This window comes from Xenia sp. Carnegie-2017, unplaced genomic scaffold (assembly GCF_021976095.1).
Source record: "Xenia sp. Carnegie-2017 unplaced genomic scaffold, XeniaSp_v1 HiC_scaffold_24, whole genome shotgun sequence".
Lineage (NCBI taxonomy): Eukaryota > Metazoa > Cnidaria > Anthozoa > Malacalcyonacea > Xeniidae > Xenia > Xenia sp. Carnegie-2017.
Genome location: NW_025813487.1, coordinates 15080650 through 15103818, shown reverse-complemented (window position 1 = coordinate 15103818; position 23169 = coordinate 15080650). Strand labels below are relative to the sequence as shown.

Sequence of the window (23169 nt, the reverse complement as noted above, 5' to 3'; positions counted from 1 at the left end):
AGAACTCCGTACATTGTATCTTCTCAATGCAGTCAAATGCCTGATCTTCTGCAATTACGATTTGAGGGATTTCGTGCAAACAACAATTTACCAGCTTGATCTTTAGAACTTCCCCCAAACAGGCGTGATGATTGGGGAAAACGTTTTTCCAACATTTCGTTTGTGTCATCTCTCAATTTTGACGATGTGAATGTTTTTTCCTCAAACATTCGATCAATTTTAGTTAACATCTATTGTTGGTGTTTACTTCAAGACTGGAATTTATTATTTCTAGCAAAAAACGTCGGTAAAAAAGCATACGTACGAACCAGCATGGAATGAACAAGTTGTGTTTGCAGAACTAGTAAGTGGTCGTATTCAAAGTAGTTATTTGACAAATCTTCTTCCTTCATCGTAGTTAGAAATGTGTTCACTTTCAACAACTGTTTTCTTTTCAAAAACGGTGAAGTGTTTATGAATCTCGTTGATTTGTTCGGACGACTGCAAACAGACTTAAACATCCAATCAGAATCTCTGTTTTTTTTCTCGTGATAAACATGGGTTTTCTTGTCTCTACAGTTTCCACCACTTTGTCGGCGAATCAGAGTACAGCTTAAAGACAGGTACAAATGACACATTGTGTATGTAATACATGTAGATTAATTTTAAAATTAACTAGCGTCTTCATAAAGGAATTTGAAAAAAGCATGTTTTATCATAGACATGTTTACATAAATTGTCACATAGCTACATGAATGTACGACCATGTCATGTAAGATGACGTCATGTACGATGACGTTGGGATGCAGGCACACATTAATGGTTTTTTATACTTTCTTGCTAAGATTGATTCCAGTCTTTTTCTTGTTACAGTGATTCTGTATCAGATGAGGTAATTGGGACACATTTCATCGACCTCTCCGCCATATCACACGATGGCTCAAACGGTAAGTGTGTTATGGATGCTTTTGACCGCTGGTGTTTGTGTTTAATACATTTTCAATATTGCTTACCATTGCTTGCGATTACAATGATATCCACTGTTTAAATTTGTCAACACGACTTTTCAAATGACTTAGATACTTGATTACATGAATTTTTTGCTCTTTATTATCGATGAATTAATCTTCAACACGGCTTTTCAAATGACTTAGATATTTGATTGCTTGAATTTTTCGCTCTTTATTATCGATGAATTAATCTTCAACACGACTTTTCAAATGACTTAGATACTTAATTGCATGAAATTTTTGCTTTTTATTATCGATGAATTAACCTTCAGCTCGGCTGACTTAACGTGCAAAACTTTTAAAACAAGTGTTTCACAGCTAAAATGTCAAATTTTATTGATATCATGCAAAAGGTATTTTGAAAAGATGGTCGATAATAGTTATTGTAAAGTTGACCTTTTTTGGCGAAAATTTTTCCCGCTCATTATCCCATAGAAGATATCAGATTTCCTTAAAAGAAACGGAATCTCGTAACATCTAAAACCAACTTTACATCACAAAAGTTTGATATTTTATGTTATCATTCTGTGTTGTATAATCAACCATTTTGTCTCTTTTCTCATTTCTATATTCATTTCCTTTTTGGCAACCTTAACGTCACGTGCTCTTCACATGAAAATTACGTTTGTACAGCTGATCGACAATCATCGTCTGCTGATGTTGGTAATTATCGTGACTGCTACGATTCTTATTGGTTCAAAAAAATGATTAAATTCATTTTATTATTGTGTTGACTTGAGGACTGAACAAGTTTCGTGGTTTCATCCATGGACGTAGGAAAATCGATAATTGATGGGGGAGGGGAGGGGAGGGGTATTCTACGAATTTAACATGCATTTATGAATATGAGCACCCCCCCCCCCTTACCCCCCCCACGCGCAATTATTGGTCTTCCTACGTACGCGTGTAGCTTAGTCCATAAAATTTGAATCATTTAATGCGGTAAAGTAGACGTCAAATTCATCAGGATAAGTTCAATATTTTGTTAATTAAAATTCAAACGTCCATTCAAACGTAAGGACATAGAAACATTAACTTAAGTTGTTTACGAAAAACATTTTAATAATATCAATTAAAATGTTTTCGAAACTTATGAAAAACTCAGGCATGTAGGCAAGGTACATGGCATAAACACGTGATTTATACATGATCGGGCAACCCATTATAGGCAAGGTACATGGCATAAATACGTGATTTATACATGATCAGGCAACCCATTATAGGCAAGGTACATGGCATAAATACGTGATTTATACATGATCAGGAAACCCATTATAGGCAAAGTACATGGCATAAATACGGGATTTATACATGATCAGGCAACCCATTATAGGCAAGGTACATGGCATAAATACGTGATTTATACATGATCAGGCAACCCATTATAGGCAAGGTACATGGCATAAATACGTGATTTATACATGATCAGGCAACCCATTATAGGTAAAGTACATGGCATAAATACGTGATTTATACATGATCAGGCAACCCATTATAGGCAAAGTACATGGCATAAATACGGGATTTATACATGATCAGACAACCCATTATAGGCAAGGTACATGGCATAAATACGTGATTTATACATGATCAGGCAACCCATTATAGGCAAGGTACATGGCATAAATACGTGATTTATACATGATCAGGCAACCCATTATAGGCAAAGTACATGGCATAAATACGGGATTTATACATGATCAGGCAACCCATTATAGGCAAGGTACATGGCATAAATACGTGATTTATACTTGATCAGGCAACCCATTATAGGCAAGGTACATGACATAAACACGTGATTTATACATGATCGAGCAACCCACTCTGTTCATTTTTAAGGTTTCATGCCGACTTTTGGACCGTGTTGGGTAAATCTTTACGGATCGACAAGAGATTATTCACTTTTTGACGAGCACAACGATCTCAACAATGGACTGGTAGGAACGTGTTGTTGTGTCAACTGCTTTTTTTTTAACGACAACGATTTAAGCAAAATCACGTGTACATGTATAAGTACAACCGATTCTATACGAACTACATAGTTGTTGTTTGAAAGTGCGTCCGAAGCGAGGGAGGGGGTGCAATTTTTGGGCACCTTAAATGATAGAGGATGCCCTTTACCTCATGAACATCTTAATACATCCATTTTCTATCAGTACAATGTCATATTTTATACACTTATGTTGCCACGATGCTCCCCGACTTTTATTATTCTGACCCCCCTGATATTTTGGATTCTGCTTTCAACGCTACCAATGGAGCATATTATAATGATCTTTTTCTTTCCTAGGGTGAAGGTGTATCTTACCGTGGTCGCTTGCTGATGGCCGTACAGGCAGAGACGGGTGAATCTGCTTCAGACTCTGGAATCAAACAAGTCGAAGTAGTAGCAGCCGCACCCATTTCTGAGGTGAGATCACTGGTTTCAATCCGGGAGTATCGCTACATGTTTCATTTGACTCTGAAGATGACTAGTGCTAAGGTTGTCGAAACGTCAGTCAACATCAACAACAACAGTCCCTCTCTCAGGACTCTACTAATCTGGACGATCTACATCCGCAAGCAAGCGGACTAATACTTTGTTGAACAGTTCACTGGTGTACAAGTGTGTACAATGTAGGATAGATTTACGGAGTTTCATTTCATCATCCTATTCTATACCTTTCATATTTCAGACGGCTGCCGGTAAAGTGGAACAATTTCAGTTGTTCGCCTGTCTTTACGAGGCATCGATGATCGACAGAAAAGTTGGTGATAAAAATATTCAATTTGAAATGACCATTGGTGAGTTTTCACATTTTTATCGATTGAAATATTCTAAATCTGATAACTACAATGACTTTGGGGGATGCCAGAGGGTAGATATGAACAATAAACGTGGGGTGATGCCAAAGGGTATAGATAACAAAAATGAACGTGGGGGGATGCCAAAGGGTAGATATCCAAATCCCAGTAAACTTTCCAACTGATTCCTTGAAAATACAACAAGGTAACAATGTAAAAGTTAGGGGATACCAGAGAGTAGACCTCTTTTTAACCCCGGCCACTGATCCTGTAGTTTCACTACCCTACCGATCCCCACTGATCCTGTTGTCTTACTACCCTACCAATCCCCACTGATCCTGTTGTTTTACTACCCTACCGATCCCCTCAAGATTTTGTAATGTTCTGTCAAATCAATGAAAGACAACGTTAAAGGAGAACAACATTCCAGTGGCTACAACTTACTGAGCTTAGTATTCTGTACGCAAAATACCACGAAAGCCCTTCTCATCAATTATTTCACCAGTCTGTGAATTTATTGTCAGGAAATTACGGGAATCAGCTCGATCGAACAGATGAAAAAGTCACAAAGGATTCGGAGGACAATCCATACGTAAAATCCCTTTCGCCTCCAGCTCGACCTGTCACCAACAACAGGCAATACTATCATATACCTTGGGAAGAAGCCAAACCTTGCCTTCACATAAAATTTCCCTGGCATGACCACAGAAGACGTTCGTTCAACGCAAACATCATCTACAAGATATGCGAACGACTTGTAAGTAAAAAAAGAGGAATCCCCACAGGGAACAATGTAGAGGAAAATGATTTTCTATGGTTATCGAATAAGAATATGAATAAGGGCTAAGAATTTCTACCGGACAAATTGAACCTTGTAATGAATTCACAGAATAACAACAGGAAATTCAAACTACAACGATGGAGCACTTTTTTGCAATTACAAACTTCTTTTTCCTCTCTTTTTTACCACTGAAGTTTTGTTCGACACAGTGATTTTTCTATGCAATTATAGTTTAGTGGTTGTAACCGATCAATAGACTTTGATGGAGGGAGCCTTCCAAGGCTTCCATATTTATATAGTTCAGTAGTTGTAATCAACCAATCGCACTTTAACAGAGCAAGCATTCAATACATATATAGCTCAGTGGTTATAACTAACAATCGCACTTCAATTGGAGCGAGCCTTTAGTTCATATATATATAGTTCAGTGGTTATAATTAACCAATGGCACATCGCATTTGTAGGAGGATGGTTTGATCGACATTTCAGAGAGAGTTAGAATGGATCTACCCGATACACACAAATGGTTGAGTAGAGTTCTAGGAGAGCTCGTCAACGGTTGCACGTAAGCATAAAACAGTTGTATCTTTACTATAAAATATATAGAATTATTGAGCAGTTATTTGATAACTTGTTGTGTTGATGTTGTTTTTGTAGCAATTATCTCAACTTGATCAAATCTGTTCCCGCTGCTGCTCATGTTGGACGAACGAAATTGGATCAAGAACGTTTGAAACTGCGCAAGCAGGAAATTGTAAGGATAGTGTTTAACTTTAAATCGCATACGACTGTTGTCGTAATAGCATCAATTTCATGATAATTTCGCATTAATTTCTTCCTGCTGTTATAGTAAGAATGTAAACGGTTTCACGAAATTGGAAGCATCAGGATTTTAGCTTGTTTTACAACATTTAGGCAGATGTTATGCAGGCGGCGTCAGACTTAAAAACGAGCTGTAAAAACGACTTACACGCGAAGGAAAATATGAAAACAGCAAATGGATTACTACAGCGACTGCTTAACATTGCTTCCGAGGTTACTCTGATACGTTTTACTTGCTTTTGCACTTTATCATGTGACCAGTGACGTAGCAGGCTCACTTATTTACTTCCGATATGTCAGTTTTTTGAAAGTCACCTGCAGAGAAAGCAATAGTGTTCTAAAAAAATGTAGTCCCGTAGCACCCGAGTGCAGGCTTAGGCATTGCACTCTCGTGACAGAATAATGATTATACGGAAGGGTCGCTCAGGTGTACAACGCGTCCTCACGTCGGCCATTATTCCAGCCAGTTGATTAGGGTTTGTCACTTGTTTCCAACCATTAAAATTACATGACGTCAGTTCTTCTTAAGGAAATTGAGAATAATTTGACTTAAGAAATGACTTCGAATCATTTTAAAGATTGGGAACAAGTCAAAAATCCTAATCAACTGGCTGTAATAATGGCGGCCACCATGCGCGGCACGACATGCGCGAGAACAAAAACATCAAAGGTTCCGATACTGGTGACCTTCTGTATATTCTTATTCTGTGCTCTGGTGATAATGTTTTATCATATTATTCTAAAGTTTTAACTACAAGACTAAAATCTGACAGCTGATAGGAGTGTTTTAACCCAGTAAAGCTGTTGTATACTATGATTGATAATTCTCAAAGTTATTAAGATTGTTCCTTTTCAAATACATTATGAACTCGACCCAGACTCTTACCCCTCGGTTAAATCTTAACAATTCTAATGAATTATTGACGATATCAGAAAACGTATTGTTTGCAACGTCGAATTGGATGAATTTATAGGCTTGCTATGCCACTGCATGTCATCGTTAACTTGTGAGATTTGAAGAATTTTAGCAATAAAGATTCATTACCCAGCCTTACAACTTTCGGCCATTTTCGTAGAAGCCTATATGTGCTTTTGCATGTATCGTTTAATTTCATTCGACATTTAGCCCCAAGACAGTCTACCTGATATCTTCATCTGGATGCTGTGCGGTAGCAAACGTGTTGCGTACGCGCGTGTACCCGCGCAACACGTGTTGTATTCGCTCGTGGAAGAGGAACGTGGAAAGGACTCGGGACGAATGCAAACACTATTTCTCCGAGTTAGTACATTTCTTTTTCAAAATGTGTGTTTTTGCTTCGGATGATGCAACTTTAACCCTTTATTTACCTTGGTCCTTTGGTCGCTTTAGTTTGTTTTGGGATTTTTTCCTCACTCTTCTTTAGTACCGTATCGTAGATGATCGTCGTTTAAACGCTTTTCCTCGTATTGTAGAAAACAAATTCCGAAAAAACTCATTCTGTCTGAGGATGAACTTGAAATAAAGTCGAAAGTTTACAGTTCACTTCTCGTCTTGTTTTGATTCATATTTTGCAATCTGAAGATGTCTTGTTTTTTCGGAATTTGCTTTATACTATGTTTCTTTTAAATTGTCGGCTGGTCATGGTTTTTCTCCTTTTGTTGATTGTCTGTTGGAACTAGTAAGTTGTATAATCAATGATAAAGTTCTTCTGTATTGTAGCTACCAGGCAAGCGTGGTGAGGGTCCTAAAGGTTGGGCAATTCAATCCAAGCTCAACATAATGATATGGTTGGGTTTACATAAGCACAAGAAAGATTCTCTCAAAGATGCACCCAAAGGTTACGATATTGTAAGAATCGCCAAATCTCTTTTATCCTTTAGTTCTTTACGTCAGAAATATCAATGACGTTAACGTTCATATTTATATACTTGAAGACAAACCTTTTATGTTTCAGCCTCATAATGTGCATAAGCTAATGGCTCCGCCACCAATCAGACTGGTCTACGCAGGTTTGTCACTGGCTGTAGTTCAAGCAGTGCGTTACACGTATTTCTTCATTGCATTTCTGCTTATTTTCATTTTTAAAAGATAAACGGAAGTTCATACTTCGTTGTCATTTGTACCAAGCACGAAGTCTCATTGGAAGTGACGCTTCTGGCCTATCAGGTATGTATAAAGTTTCTATCGTAAGAGAAGACGTTCTGAAGGCAGAACTCGGTTCACAACCACTTCTGTTTTCGGTAGAATATTATGTTGGCTGAGTATTTTTTCACAATAAAACTTCTTAGGCCCTAAGCTTGCCACAGTAGTAAACTTTGATTTCCCGATAGAACAGCATTTATTCTCATCGTGAAGGATCAGGTTTTGATTATTAAATGTATGACATCGGTATTGGAGTTTGTTCCAAGAAGTATAGACAGCTGTATAACAGACTGAGATTACTCCAACTACTTAAAATTTCTTTAAAAATGTGCTGTATGTAGACATTGTCTCAATAAATCGTATTGTTTACCGTCGCAATTACCTCCATCATTCTTCTTCAACTGTATGTAGACATTGTCTCAGTAAATTGTATTGTTTACCGTCGCTATTACCTCCGTCATTTTTCTTCAACTGTATGTAGACATTGTCTCAGTAAATTGTATTGTTTACCTTTCGCAATTGCCTCCGTCATTCTTCTTCAACTGTATGTAGACATTGTCTCAGTAAATTGTAATGTTTACCGTCGCTATTACCTCCGTCATTCTTCTTCAACTGTATGTAGACATTGTCTCAGTAAATTGTATTGTTTACCGTCGCAATTATCTCCATCATTCTAATTCAACTGTTGACCAATTCTTTCCGATGTAGATGCATTCGCAAATGTCATATTTACACATTTCATCGCCAAGACTTGTACAATCAAGGAGACGAGGAGCCCGACTTGGGATCAAACAATCGTCTTTGAAGAGGTCTTTCTTGTTGGGGACGTGAACGAAATAGCAGTAAATCCACCAACGATTGTCGTCGAGATTTTTGATGAAGATATTGGGGTTTGTTTTCCAGTTATTGACGCCTAAAATATTGCCTGACATTTAATGCTTTCTCTCGCTTAATAAATACCTCACCCTCCGTATTGGAACTGACATGCCAATTCTTTCAGGGGGACTTCGAATTCATTGGTCGTGCGTTAGCTCGACCCATCGTAAAGATGGCCAACGAACCGTATGAAAAACCGTTCTTCCCCCCTGCATTGGAGTGGTTTCAAGTCTTTCGTGGTGAAGAGAAGGCTGGTGAACTGCTAGCTGCGTTTGAACTACTTGAAGTAAGTCTGGCATTGCTGCTAATTGCTTTTGGGAAGGGGGGGGGGAGGTCTAAAGAAGTCTATGGACAGTTCAAACAAGGTTTCTGCTACTTCGTGTTTGGGGCCAAGGGTGTACTTTTTTCTCATGAAACCTAACATTAAAACATTTTAAAGCAAACATGTTTCGACATACTTTATGCCATCTTCAGTGCGAAGTGAATCAATAGGAAGTTTACACGATAATATATATCTATCCCCTGAAGAGTGAAAAATCACAAAACAGGCTTGTCGGGATGAAATTGTAGTTTTGTGAATTTTCTTCTTCCAAACATTATATCACTATATATATATACATATTATCATGTAGACTTCCTATATTTATTCACTTCGCACTGAAGATGGCATAAAGTATGGCGAAACATGTTTCCTTTAAAGAAAATTGACGTGTATTTTAAATGTTTTATGACTATTGTGCTCTTACGAAATTGTGGAAACCTAACATAAATTCTCAGGTTTCCGAACAAATTGGCGCCATGTGCTTCCTGCCACCAAAGATTGAACCCGAGCCCAATGATAATCAGGATGTTCTCGTATGTCGTGTACCCGAGGGTATAAGACCGGTTATGAAAAAGCACAGGATAGAGGTATTGTGTATGTAATGAGTATGTAATTTGTATGCAATACAAGCTTCGACCAATCAGAGCATAACGTGTGCATAACGTGTGCTCTGATTGGTCGATGCTCGCATTGAAATCAGGCCACAATACCAACACAAGCAAAAACGACAAAAATATCTAAATATGGCAACTACAGCTAAAATGTGACTTAAGAACACATCATGACGTGATATGTTTAAAGTGCTTACGACACCAAATTTTATCATCGTATTTTTGACTGCATTGCAAAAGAAATTTAAAATGACTCAGAGCCTTCACAGACCAGGTATTTTGTTATCGACAAGTGAATGTAGACGACAAACAATATTTTTTGTGATTGCAGTTTCCCTTGCAAAAAAGGGAAATCGCTTTGTTATCGACAACTACAATTTTACACGTTTAGTTGTCGACCACTTATTCCAAAGACGGTGTTTTTTGCTCGTCGACTACGTTTAGTTGTGAATTACGAAAAGTTGTCGACAACAAAATACCTAGTCTGTGGAGGCCCTTGATAACTTCTATAATAGGATTGTGTTATTTTTTTTCGTTCTTTAGATATGTAACTTTTCTTCAATATGTAATCTTCTATATTAGATTTAACCAGCTGTTTTAGTTTATGCGTTAGGTTTTGTGTGTGTTTTCTTTAAGTAATGATGCTTCGTTTCAGGTTTTGTTTTGGGGTGTACGCGAAATGAAGAGATTGAATCTACAAACTGTGGATCGTCCTCAAGTACACATCGAATGTGCGGGCGTGGTCAAACATTCTACGGTCATTGCAAATGCAAAACGAAATCCGAACTTTCGAAATCCAATCATTTATTTTGATTTGGTGAGTACTATTTCATACTATACGCGTGTTCTTACAATCCATTCACTTAAAACTGAATATTTATTTACCTTAATATTACATATAAAGTTTATTTATCACTAAAATCGAAATGCGAAAGCACTGTTTACTGTTTATTTAAAAGAGCTAAAAATACATTGTATCGTGTGTTCATGTCTTCAGTGGTCGCCATGTTGGTAGGAAAACTCAAAGAGAAAATAATTTATAAAAATATTATGGTCATTAAACTTTGAAATTTTGAAGTAACGTACCATAAAATGACCGCTTTGACATCACATCAAAACAGCCTGACTTCATGATAGAAATTAGCATTTTTGATCATTAGCAATATTGCCCATTTTATGTCTCATGAAAGCACATTGATGATTCATGAGCGAGTTCGATGTTGCTCATTCAAAGTTAGTAGAAATTTTTCTTACAAAAATTTTAACTCTATTTTACAGGATTTGCCCGAGAACGAAAGATACTGTCCACCGCTGACCATCAGTGTCCGAGACTGTCGTACATTTGGAAGATTCACGTTGGTTGGTACTCACGTGCTCAATTCTTTACATCGTTATCGATACCCTAAAATTGACGAACCCATCAAGAGAGCTTCCATCGTTAACATCCCAGGTAAAAGAAATCATTGAAGAGATTAGATAAGATTAGAGATTACATAAGATTAGACATTAGATAAGATTAGACATTAGATAAGATTAGACATTAGATAAGATTAGACATTAAATAAGATTGGTGCTATAATGCAAGAACGAGACTCAAAAGAGCGAGCTTCCATCATTGACACCCAGGCAAAAGAAATCGTGTATGGAAGAACTATATTGAATCGAAGGGCGAATTAAATTAATCATTTGTTGGATTAGATTTGACTTATCTAGAATGATACTAACCTGCATAAATTAAGTGTTCTCATTATCGTGTTAAAAAGATTGAGCAGGTTTACATTTGGGCAAATATTGATGAAACGTGGTTAGGTAAATTTATAATGAAAACAGTCGTTCACTGACTAAACCAACATAAGGAATTATTATTTTTTTGGTGAACGACTGCTTTAGGGTCTAACGTTTTTGCCGGATTTTCCCGGCTGGCTGAGGTGTGACAGTTTTACCAATATCGCGCCCTCTTTTTGGGTTATTACTTGGTAAACTAGTCAACTCGCTTTGTCAAAACATCGATTGTAGATAGCCTGGGCAACTTTGCAAACTGGAATGAAAATTATCTTTAAAAGAAAGACATTCTTTTCTGTGATCTTACAGAAGAACAAAAAAAAGACCCCAAAAAGACAGCAAAAGCACAGGATGTTATCGTAAGTATTGATCAACCGGATGGCGACGAAGATGCTCCGGAAAACCCCGATGATGAGGTAAGAAAGACCTCTTTAAGGAGGCGAAGAATTTCACGTCACTTGAACGAAGAACTTTTTCGTTTTAAAGGATACGGCCGATAAACGTAAGAAAGAGAAAGATAAAGAAGAAGAAGAGGAAGATGATGGAGAGGACGCGCTTGATTGGTGGTCGAGATACTATGAAACTGTGAAGCTCATTGATGCCGAAGCGCAAGAAAGAAGAAAGGTAACAATTGGTTGAAATGTGATATGAGCTATTTATATGATTTAATTTAGTTTCCTGAGAGCACGATTGTTATAAGACATTTAAAATGGACGGCAAATTTCTTTACAGCAAACATGTTTCTGCATACTTTATGCCATCTTCTTTGATAAAAGCTAACACAAACATTTTATAACACCTAATTCAACTGTAAATAATTATTCATAACTGTTCGATACTTCCGCTTTACCACTATAACATTTCATCATGTAAACTTCCTATATTTATTCACATCGCACTGAAGAAGGCATAAAGTATGCCGAAACATGTTTGCTATAAAGAAATTTGTCGTCAATTTGAAATATTTAATTTAGTTTTATAAAGGATTTCTACGAGGCTTTTATTTTCTTAACAACGTTTTAAATATTCGATTGTTGTAAAGTTTGCATACAATCTGGTTTTCCAAGCTCCTAACGCATTGTGGGATACACATCCCTTGACGTAAAAAAATGATCAGACGTAATGGGATTTGTTGAAATTTCTCAGGAGGAGAATCGTAAGAAAGACAAAAAGGAACAGGAGAAAGGTGGAAAAGATGAAAAAAAAGATAAAAGAGACAAGAAGAAGGAGAAAAAACTTTTACAGGAAATGTCAAAACAAACTGAGCGAAAGAAAAATATTCCCCTCGTTAAAGTAGGTGCACATATATGTATCGTTTGCCATGACACTTGTTATCCTTCGTTAACACTTGTTATCCTTTTACATTGGTCATGTTGTGATGGTTTTAGTATTTTATTTAAGGGCTTTTACATGGAAAAATTATGAGAAGAACGTGCTCAGTTCCTTCAGTAGGTTCTCGAGGAATGTTAATGGATATATTTTAGGACAATGGATAATATTTTAGATAATATCTGACTACCGTTGAGGTTTTTGCATCGAAACATCAGACAACATCAACACCGACAGTCCTTCTCAGGTCTTTACTAACATGGAAGATCTACATCCACAACCATATACTATGATTTCTAGTACAACCGTTGACTGGAACAATCTCAACAATATTTCTAGAGATATTTAAAACTTTTATCCGTTTAAGAAGGCTCTTCTTCTAATGAACTTTGTGTGTGAATTTTTTTTAGGACTAATTAGGCTTAATTAGTATTTCTTTTATATGTCATTAATTTTATGGAATTATTGTACTTCCATGTAATCTGGATTGGGACCCGAGTTAAAACCACTTTGTGATCTATAATCCCTATTTAAAGATTAAATTTGATATGAATCGAATTTCACGCTATGATATGCAGTGGCGTAGCCGAATCGTTAATTGGGGGTGGGGGAGGGGCACATATTCGTATATTCATGTTCTGCCGCATTAAGTTCCTTTGAAATCCATTGTTTCCAACGGATTAAGACATGCATATATGAACTCGTGTTCCCCCAATTAACGATTCTGGTACGCTACTGCAGTGATGTAGAAGTGGGGGCTTGGAGGAGGAGCCCCCCTTCTACCTTTGAAATGGGTAATTTTAAAAGGGCACAATTGGCAAAAACGTCAAGAGAGCCCCCCCTCTGATAAATTTCGTTCTACAGCACTGCGCTACTGATGATACGATAATGTTGCAATGTCATTTTAAACATGTAGATATATCATACCGAATTGGAGGATGTTACTGAGTTCAACGGTTTTAACGATTGGCTTCATTCATTCTCGTTGTACCGAGGGAAAAAATCTAGCGAAGAAGATGATGACGAAAGCAGAGTCGTTGGAAAATTTAAGGTTCGTTCATCTGTGAAACTGCGAAATGAAAAAAGTTGTGGGTTTTTCATCGTATCTGACAGTTTTTATTCACGATGTGAAACATCATTCAGGGCTCATTCAAAGTTTGGCAATGTCCTTTGCCTGGGAATGTAGTAACCGATCCTGCTATCGGTACTTTCCGGAAACTGCCGAGCAGCGAACCTGTTAAAGTTTTGGTGCGAGTATACGTCGTCAAGGTAACTGCTTAATGTTGTAAGCAGATGAGGCTGAGTAGGATTGTTGGTTGTTTACGATGATTATCAAAAGATGTTTAGTTGAAGCGTTGTTGTTTATGTTATTGCCCATCATGCTTTGTGCCGCTTTGGATCGAGGCATTTAACTTTCTTAAAAATTGCTACAAATCTTAAGTTGAAATTTGTGTGAAATTCAGAAAAGGAAATTTTAATGCTTTAAATTGTATTGCGTTTATAAAAAATTCATCTCAAAAAGTCGTTGTAAGCGCATTGAGACCTTTAAAATCCCCTTTTAAATTGTTGCTAAATGTCACTTGTTCAAACATTGAGGCATTAACCTTTTTTTGAAAATCTCACTATCTTTATTAAAAAAGCTTAAAGTTGATTAAAAGATGATTTAGTGTATGTAATGTAAATGAATTTAGGTAATTTCTTTAAACGTTCATTCAATTGATAATTTATTTTATTCAATGGTGCTGAGTTATTTGTTGCTAAAAAAAAATATATCTTTACCTTTGTTTTTCAAATTTAACCCTTAAATTCTTAAAATCATCTGTTTATCACTTATTGCGTATAGCTCAAACGAAGAGTTAATCTTTCCCATGTATATTTTACTTCGTAAATCATAATCTCCTAAAACGAAGTTTTAAATAATAAAACATGTACTTTAAACGTTTATCATGCAGTCATAAAACCTTCATCCTTCTGATCCGAACGGCAAGGTAGGTTTCAGTCCCCAGCATTAGCTCGTTCCTCATATGCGTTTGCTCCTTATTCCATGTAGGCATATAATCTTCACCCTCTTGATCCCCTGGGAAAGGTACGTATGTGTACTTGGTAGAAGTAATTGGATACACGAAGTACTTATGTGTACTTCGCAGTAGTAGTGGGATACACGAGGAACTTATGTGTACTTGGTAGAAGTAATGGAATACACGAGGTACTTATGTGTACTCTCGACAACTTTTAAAAAGTTCCTGTTTATCAGTTATTGTGTAGACATTACCTCGTGATATAAGGAAGTCATGGTCTAATTTGCCATTTATAAAGTATTACATGAAGTTTTTACTCTGGAAGTAGTTAGTTATAAAAATAAACTAATAGTTAATAATTAATTGTTCATAGCTGATTGTCGATAGTTTACTTATTTATTCAATTATTTATTTAACTTTGCTATACAGCAGGAAAATTGCAACAGCTTGTGCCTATTATAGCGATTCCTAGCAGGGGCAAAACTAGAACGTTAATTTGGGGGTAAATATTCATAGTTGAAAGTTGACAGTTGACAGTTTCCAAATGCGCTGGATCACTTTAACATGAAATTCTGCTGTTTTCATTTACGGTGTTTAAAATCCAAACGATGAATTATTTTTTTCTAGGCTGATCCATACCTAATTGTAACATTGGGAAAACAAAAGTCAAAGACCGTGATAATTACATATCAAAACAGTTGAACCCAATATTTGGAAGGTAATAGAGACAAAATATTACTCTCGTCTTTTTTAACTCTTCTGATCTTCCAAAATACTTAGCTGAAGCTTTATATAACTCTTTCTTAAATTTGTGAATCAGTTTGCGGCAAGTTTTTTGAAGTCTTGGGAGATGAAGAATCCTTAATGATCGCAATTTACTCCTTTATTCTTCATTTACGATGTTCCTTGTTTGACAGAACGTTTGAATTCGAAGCGTTAATCCCGATGGACTCAATTCTTACAGTTGGTGTTTATGATTGGGATTTGGTTGGTAGCGATGATTTGATTGGTGAAACCAAAATAGATTTGGAGAATCGATTTTACAGTCGACATCGAGCTACCTGTGGTTTGCAGGAACAGTTTACAACGTAAGAGTGTGATTTTATATTAAAATAGAGATGGGGGAGGGGGTGGTGGTGGTTTCAATAAACTACATCTCTAGTTTTTAGGTATGCTAAGTTAAAGATATAAGTTTAATTCTTTTCATTGTTTTACATTAACCTTGACCAGTTGTGTTAGGAATATTGCAATGGTGTCAACTTCGAGCCAATATTGTCTTGAGTTGAAATTTGTCTTCAGTCAGTTATTCAATTTGGATGTTTTTCTTATCAATATTGAAGGTCATTTTGTTTTAATTTCTTCACGTTTTGGTCATTGCTCAATTGTTAAATTTTTCAACAAACTTTGGTCAGTTCAGGTCTGCGGCAGCCCGGGGAACTCCCTCCCCCTCCCCACCGATAACTTGCTACTACGCTACAATTTGTTTTTCAAGTTGCTTTCATATCACCTTTCACCCTAAACCCTAAGCTAACCCTTAGCCCTAACCAATCCCCCTTCTCCCATCAATCAAAGAAAGCTTCCCAGGGGCTTGCGATCGCCAAATTGTTTTAAAAGTGTATTCCATTACACTTCGGGCTTGCAAAATTTTTCGAACAACGGACAATTTTTCATTTAGATTCGGTTTCAATAAATGGCGACATCCGCAACGTCCCACTAACATATTGAGTAAAATATGTAAAGATGAAGGATTGGAAGGTCCTCATTATACCCACGGAAAGTGTGAAGTCGATGGTGTCACGTTCGCAGCCGCTGGTCAAATTCAAGATGAGTCCGGTAAGAAGTATCTTTCTTTCTTTGAAAAATTTTTTTGTTTAGGACCGGTAGGTCGAGTCTCAAATGGCGTTGCTCGCCGAATGGCAATTGTTTCAAACAAATCGTAAAAAGGAAAAACTACTATTTGAACTTGACAATCTTTGAAATAAAACGTTTCCTCAGAGATAACAAAGTCTCATTTTGATAAAGAAAATCTAACCGTGTTTTTGATAAAAATGAAAAAGTCACAATCCAATTGATTTCGCTAACTAATTGCATTCTAAAAAATTGTGGTACTGAACAACACGGGAAAGTGTGCCAAAAAGCACACCTTCGTTGTTTTAAAACAACCACGGTGTGTTATTGGTAAAGTGAGCGATTTTTCAGAGCACTCGTTATAGCATGTTTCTTAAGTTATAAAACAACAAGACGTAGTGTAAAATACACTGTGGCCTGTTACATAGGGCACCTTTTATAAGCCTGTTTTCTACTAGCCACGTATCGCAACGTATCATAGCAAAACGTAACATGGCGCATGCGTGCTTATGAATTTAATAGTCAATAGGCATAAGCACGCATGCGCCCTGTTACGTTTTGCTACGATACGTTACGATACGTGGCTAGTGGAGAACAGGCTTAAGCACCCATAGATTATTAACAGTATATCTTTTTTTCACGAAGGTGTTTTATTATGACACATCTTTTTGACATAGCAGACCTTTGAGCTTAACACAAACCTTGAGAAATAAAACTTTGAATATTCCCTTGTATGGATATCATTGTCCAGTTGGTGTTTTTAAAATTTTCTTGTTCAGACTTATGAATATCTTAACTCCGTCACGGTGATGTCTGACTGGAAAATCATCATTTTTTAGGTAATTGGAAGCAGTCAGACGAGCCGTCCGCACTCATGGTTTTACGTAACATGCATGAAGTAATACCTGGCCACCATCTTGTCCCCGAGCACGTGGAAACAAGATCTCTTTATTGTTCGGAGAAACCTGGAGTGGAACAGGTTTAATGCGCCTTGTAAATTTCTACTGTGCAGTCAGTTCTATCTCGCTGACTTGTTGTTATTACGTAGCTACCGTGTTTTGCGCATGACCTTGCAGTACTTTGACGAAAGATATTTTTTACAGGGTCAATTGGAAATGTGGGTGGATATGTTTCCGAGAGACATGCAATCCCTGGTGCTCCTGTTGATATCACACCTAGAAAGCCAACCAGGTACATTGAAATTAATATTCGAAGACTTTGCCTTCAAGTACTTTTGGAGTATGCATGGTAATGCAGTCAAACCTGTATTATACAGGTTTTTTAGAAAAATACCACATTATGATAACATTTAATGTAACTGAATTTGAAATAAATAGCAATATGTTTCAATACACATACCAAAGAACGTTAAAATACTTATAATTTTCATCTAAAAATTAGAGACTATCTACAATAATGTTACCCAAGCGTTCGAATCAGTTTCAAAACAATGAAAAGTTAAGTTCAGGACCTTGGAAAAGGGGGGGACTTCGGCCGCTTATGATAAAGTAGATGATTTAATGAAGTTCACTTAAATATTATTTGTATTACGAAATTTTCGGGACAGAGCCACATGACCGCTTGATGCAAGGTGACAGCGCTTTAAACGGTGCTGTTCAACTGTAGTTTATCAAATTCAAGAAAAAATGTCTGAGCTTGTTGTTACGACTGTGGTAAGATGTAAAACTTTAGCGATGTTTCCACTTTCAGTTATGAACTTCGTGTTGTGATTTGGAACACGGATGAAGTTGTCATGGACGATACGAATGTTATTACAGGAGAGAAATCTAGCGACATTGTTGTGAAAGGGTAATTTGTAAAATTTTAAATAATCGGTGTGGAAATTTTAAGTTATATTTTTTATAATAATTACATTTATCGTATTCTTCATTTCATCGTGTTTTAGTTGGATTGGAGGAATGAAAGACGAGAAACAAGAAACCGACATTCATTATAAGTATGCAACCTTCTTGTCTTTAATTCCATTCGAATCGCTTTGCATCTTATCTCGCTTTTCATTGCATGTGGCCGACGGAAATCTTGGACTTAGGGGCTGATTACATGAGCCCGGGTATCCGGCATTCAACCAAGCTTTAAATGATTTTGGTAAATGGAAACGATTCAATACTTATCATCAGATAAATCTTCTCGAGCAATTTTACGATATTCTGATTTGATAACTACAAAAAACATTTAAAATTACAACAACCAATTTGCCCTAATTTGAAAATTACAACAGGAATGACTTGTGGCGCTCAACAAACAGTTGTAATTTTTAACCTTGAAGTTTTGGCTCCTTTCAATGCCCCGAAATCATTTCATGCCTCACTGAATCCCGGTTACGCGGGCTCATGTAAACAGCCTCTAAATGATTTTCCGTGTTTTAGTTCATTGACCGGAGAAGGTAACTTCAACTGGAGATTCATCTTTCCATTTTACTATCAACGAGCAGAGGAGCGCATTATCATCACTAGAAAGGTAAAAAGCACTAAGTTACGTCATCGAAATCTTTGACAAAATCATTTGCTTCCCACTCCGCCATACTTCAAATATATCGTCTTTATTGCCGGGTTATTGATGTTTAGAATTCACTTTTACCTTGTAATTTCAGGCTTCTTTCTTCTCGTGGGATGAATCTGAAGAGAAGGTTCCTCCTAGAATTTTCTTACAAGTATGGGATGCCGATAGAATATCTGCCGATGATTTTATTGGTATGAACGTAATGTTTACAATGGTTGATATTTGATACATTATCCATTGATACACCTTCTACTGATACATTATCTACTTAGATAATGTCTACTGATACATTATCTACCAATACACTATCTATTGATACACTATCTACCAATACACTATCTATTGATACACTATCTATCAATACACTATCTATTGATACACTATCTACTTGATACACTATCTATCTACCAATACACTATCTATTGATACACTATCTACGATACACTATCTACCAATACACTATCTACTGATACACTATCTACCGACACATTGATACTCTATCTATTGGTACATACTGACGTATATTAAAATATACTGATGCACATACTCTATATACTGATACGTACTGATCTATATACTGATGCACATACTCTATATACTGATACGTACTGAAATACTCCGACGCACTCTCTACTAATACTTTTCCCAATGATACACTATCCGTTCGTAAACTAAAACTGAAAAATCATCAACTAATACACTATCTCTTGATACATTATCTCAATAATATACTACTTCTATGTTATCTACTGACGCACTCTTTACTGATACATTACCCACTGATACATACGATATCTATTTGTTAACTAACTCTGATACATTCACTATTAATACAATTAATACATTATCTATTAATGAATTATCTTATGAATTATCTATTATCATTTTATAATTATATTATCATTACTGTTACATTATGTGTTGATGTATTACATCCAGCGATACATTGTCTTTTGGTAAACTATCTGCTGCTACAATATCTAACAATAAATTATATACTGACGCACTGTATCTGCTGACACATTATCTATCGATACATTATCTACTGATACATTATCTACTGATACTTTATCTGCGGATACACTATCTACTAATATGTACTCTCTATTTGTAAACTAACACTTACGCACTATCTATACTGATACACTATCCTTTGTTTACTCTATTGATACAATACCATAGGTGATCTTTCGTTGGACTTGAACCGTATGCCACGAGGGGCGAAATCCGTGAAGACATGCAATCTGGATATGGTTAAGACGGATGCAAACGTACCACATGTTTCTTTGTTTAAGTTGAGACACATTAAAGGATGGTGGCCATTTACTGTTAACACAGATTTAGAAGAAATTGAACTGTCCGTAAGCAGATCTTCATCGTTTAAGTGTAGATTTCTATCTTTTGTTTTTGAAACTTTGTAAATCGTCGTACGTCGTAACTTTTTGAACCTTGACAACAAAAAACATCGCTTCTTTCTGTTTTTCTAATGTTTACTTATATGTATTTTAGGGAAAGCTGGAAGCCGAATTTGATCTGCTCACTGAAGAGGAAGCTGAGAAAAAACCGGCCGGAAAAGGTCGTGAAGAACCCGACCCTCTTCCGAAACCGAAGTATGTATATGACATCCATGTTTTTAAGTTCAAGAATGCATAATTTAAAAATCATCTTTATGAAGGAGGGGTGATAATTTTAAAAATTCTCCTCTCTTTCTCTCCCACCTGCACTTACTCATTTTTTAAAGTAGTCAGTATTAGACACTTTATGGTAGTAAGAATTAATATTCATAGTATAGTTAATATAGTTAGTAGTCAGTAGTAGTAGTCTGTAGTCAGTAATTAGTAGTCAATAATACTCCGTAGAATTATTCATTATTAGTAGTCAACGGCAGTAGTCAGTAGTAGTAGTCAGCATTACTAGTTAGTAGTCAGTAGTAGTAGTCTGTAGTCAGTAATTAGTAGTCAATAATAATCAGTAGAATTATTCATTATTAGTAGTCAACGGCAGTAGTCAGTAGTAGTAGTCAGCATTACTAGTTTTTAGTCAGTAGACAGTAGAAGTATTCAGTATTCGTAGTCAATAGTATTAGTGAACGGATTAGACGGATTTGAACTCGCACCTTCGGGATACTAGTCCGCAGCTACCAAGCCCACAGGGATTGGAGACGAGTCAAATCTCTTTTTCTATGCGTGTAGACGAGAGATTCTCGCCAATATAGCAGTTTTCTGTATGGAACCGTGTTTCGACTTTATTCCATAGCCGTCATCAGAGAATATAGTAGCAGTTAGTAGCCACTATACAACGAATATAATCCTATATCATAGTATTGATGAATGCCTGCATGCATCATAAATGTTAGTTTTACAATTTTTTTCTTGTTTTTGTTGTATTTTAGTCGTCCTGACACATCATTCGTTTGGTTTATGAATCCTTTAAAATCTCTACGTTACTTGATATGGAATAATTACAAAATGTGCCTCCTTAAATTCCTCGTTATTTTCCTTCTCCTTGCTCTTATGGGATTATTTTTCTACTCCATGCCGGTAGGTTGTAAAGTCTGTTACATTGAGCTTTACAAAAAAAATTTATACTTCAACTATTTTATTTCTATTTGCCATGTCGGTAGGTGATGGAGTCTGTTACATTAAACAATGCTGAAATAGTTGCTTATTTTTGTAACTAGCTACTGTTAAAGTTGGCATAAACTAACAAGTAACAATTATTCTGTTACTTTACAATTTTTGTTACGTGCTACTGTTAAAGTTGGCATAAACTGACCAGTAACAATTATTCTGTTACTTTACAATCTTTGTTACGTGCTACTGTTAAAGTTGGCATAAACTAACCAGTAACAATTATTCTGTTACTTTACAATCTTTGTTACATGCTACTGTTAAAGTTGGCATAAACTAACCAGTAACAATTATTCTGTTACTTTACAATCTTTGTTACATGCTACTGTTAAAGTTGGCATAAACTAACCAGTAACAATTATTCTGTTACTTTATAATCTTTGTTACGTGCTACTGTTAAAGTTGGCATAAACTAACCAGTAACAATTATTCTGTTACTTTACAATCTTTGTTACGTGCTACTGTTAAAGTTGGCATAAACTAACCAGTAACAATTATTATGTTACTTTAAAGTCTTTGTTACGTGCTACTGTTAAAGTTGGCAAAAACTAACTAGCAACAGTTAGTATGTTGCCTTCTTTTTCTGTATACTGTTACAAGTCAGTTACCTTGCGAAAAAGTAACTTGTTGCCGTTACTGTTGCTTAATAAAGTCGCTAAAGATTATATGTAACTAAACGAAGTTACTTACAGCACTGGTCTTAAATAAAACAATATATATGTACCGTAACGATGCATTTTTATTCTAGGGATATACCGTCAAGAAAATATTCAATGCTTGATGTTATGGAAGGTGTTATGTTGATTATTTTATTAAATCATTATAACTATTCAAATTATACGTGATCTTTAAGAATATTTTACGCTTTCTTGATAATTCACTCTCTTCATAATAGCCGTATCATAGTTTTTAAAGTATTTGTTATTTATTATAATATTTATGTAATTACATTCAAAATATTCAGTTTTAGCATGTGGCAGAATATGGCATCGAATGTCAGCCATTATTGAACTTATGCTTTGCGTTCAAGTTTGTATTCTACGCTCAAATTTTATTTTTGAAGTTTGTATTCTACGTTTAAATTTTATTTTTCATGCTTGTATTCTACATTCAAATTTTATTTTTGAAGTTTGTATTCTACGTTCAAATTTCATTTTTAAAGTTTGTATCGTACATTTAAATTTATAAAACAAAAAACAACAAGATAACTCAGTAATAAAAGGAATATGTTTTAAATTATCTCTGTTTTGAGCGTCGTCTCCAATGGTCGTCTCCCTCTTGGAGAGATGACGTATCCTCTTTCTTGTCGTTATAAATATCCGTTGATTTTAAATTTTCATTTAGCTGGCGTATACGTGTCTTTTAACTTTAAAACATTTCTTTTAGAACTATCGGGTTAAAGTTCCGGTTTTAAACAGTTTTTTTAAGAAACATACGTTCTTATTTTGACCACTCACCATGGTATTAAAGATTTGTAAAACAATTTTTTATTTTCAAAATTGTGACTCCTCTTTATGTAAAATCTCTTATGCTCTTTGACATTTTTCTTTTTCAAGAAAACAGTCGCGTTTGAAATGTAGGGATTTAAATTATTACCCTAAGCACCCCCAAAGCACAGCCTAAAGCATGTCTCAATTTAAAAAAGAAACAATTGTGTGTTTCTAGGATTTCTTTCCTTCATAAAATTCTTGCGTTTGAATTGAAAAATACACAACCAAATGCAGTTGTATCTTAC

General features: G+C 35.8%; 1 protein-coding gene and 1 long non-coding RNA gene across 2 annotated transcripts in view; both read left to right on the top strand.

Moving 5' to 3' along the window:
- LOC124451330 (otoferlin-like) overlaps positions 1–22673 on the top strand; it is a 34883-nt gene extending 12210 nt beyond the window's left edge. Inside the window, 41 exon segments of the mRNA XM_047001944.1 lie at positions 275–343; positions 559–602; positions 853–926; positions 1623–1652; positions 2829–2926; positions 3280–3399; positions 3665–3773; positions 4298–4530; positions 5019–5119; positions 5212–5308; positions 5470–5589; positions 6503–6655; positions 7076–7204; positions 7311–7365; positions 7445–7522; positions 8207–8388; positions 8499–8660; positions 9152–9283; positions 9963–10124; positions 10586–10757; positions 11399–11505; positions 11576–11713; positions 12236–12382; positions 13335–13469; positions 13562–13687; positions 14469–14504; positions 15064–15082; positions 15085–15154; positions 15354–15524; positions 16112–16269; positions 17124–17263; positions 17388–17427; positions 17430–17475; positions 17995–18093; positions 18191–18241; positions 18672–18762; positions 18896–18995; positions 19987–20165; positions 20314–20414; positions 21197–21344; positions 22183–22673. Of these exon segments, the coding sequence (XP_046857900.1) occupies positions 275–343; positions 559–602; positions 853–926; positions 1623–1652; positions 2829–2926; positions 3280–3399; positions 3665–3773; positions 4298–4530; positions 5019–5119; positions 5212–5308; positions 5470–5589; positions 6503–6655; positions 7076–7204; positions 7311–7365; positions 7445–7522; positions 8207–8388; positions 8499–8660; positions 9152–9283; positions 9963–10124; positions 10586–10757; positions 11399–11505; positions 11576–11713; positions 12236–12382; positions 13335–13469; positions 13562–13687; positions 14469–14504; positions 15064–15082; positions 15085–15154; positions 15354–15524; positions 16112–16269; positions 17124–17263; positions 17388–17427; positions 17430–17475; positions 17995–18093; positions 18191–18241; positions 18672–18762; positions 18896–18995; positions 19987–20165; positions 20314–20414; positions 21197–21344; positions 22183–22215 (4455 nt within the window). The 3' untranslated portion in view covers positions 22216–22673.
- On the top strand, positions 2021–2719 carry LOC124451339. The gene is made up of 2 exons (XR_006950418.1): positions 2021–2107; positions 2163–2719. It is a non-coding gene; the product is annotated as an uncharacterized LOC124451339 (long non-coding RNA).
- Positions 22674–23169: the final 496 nt, after the last annotated feature.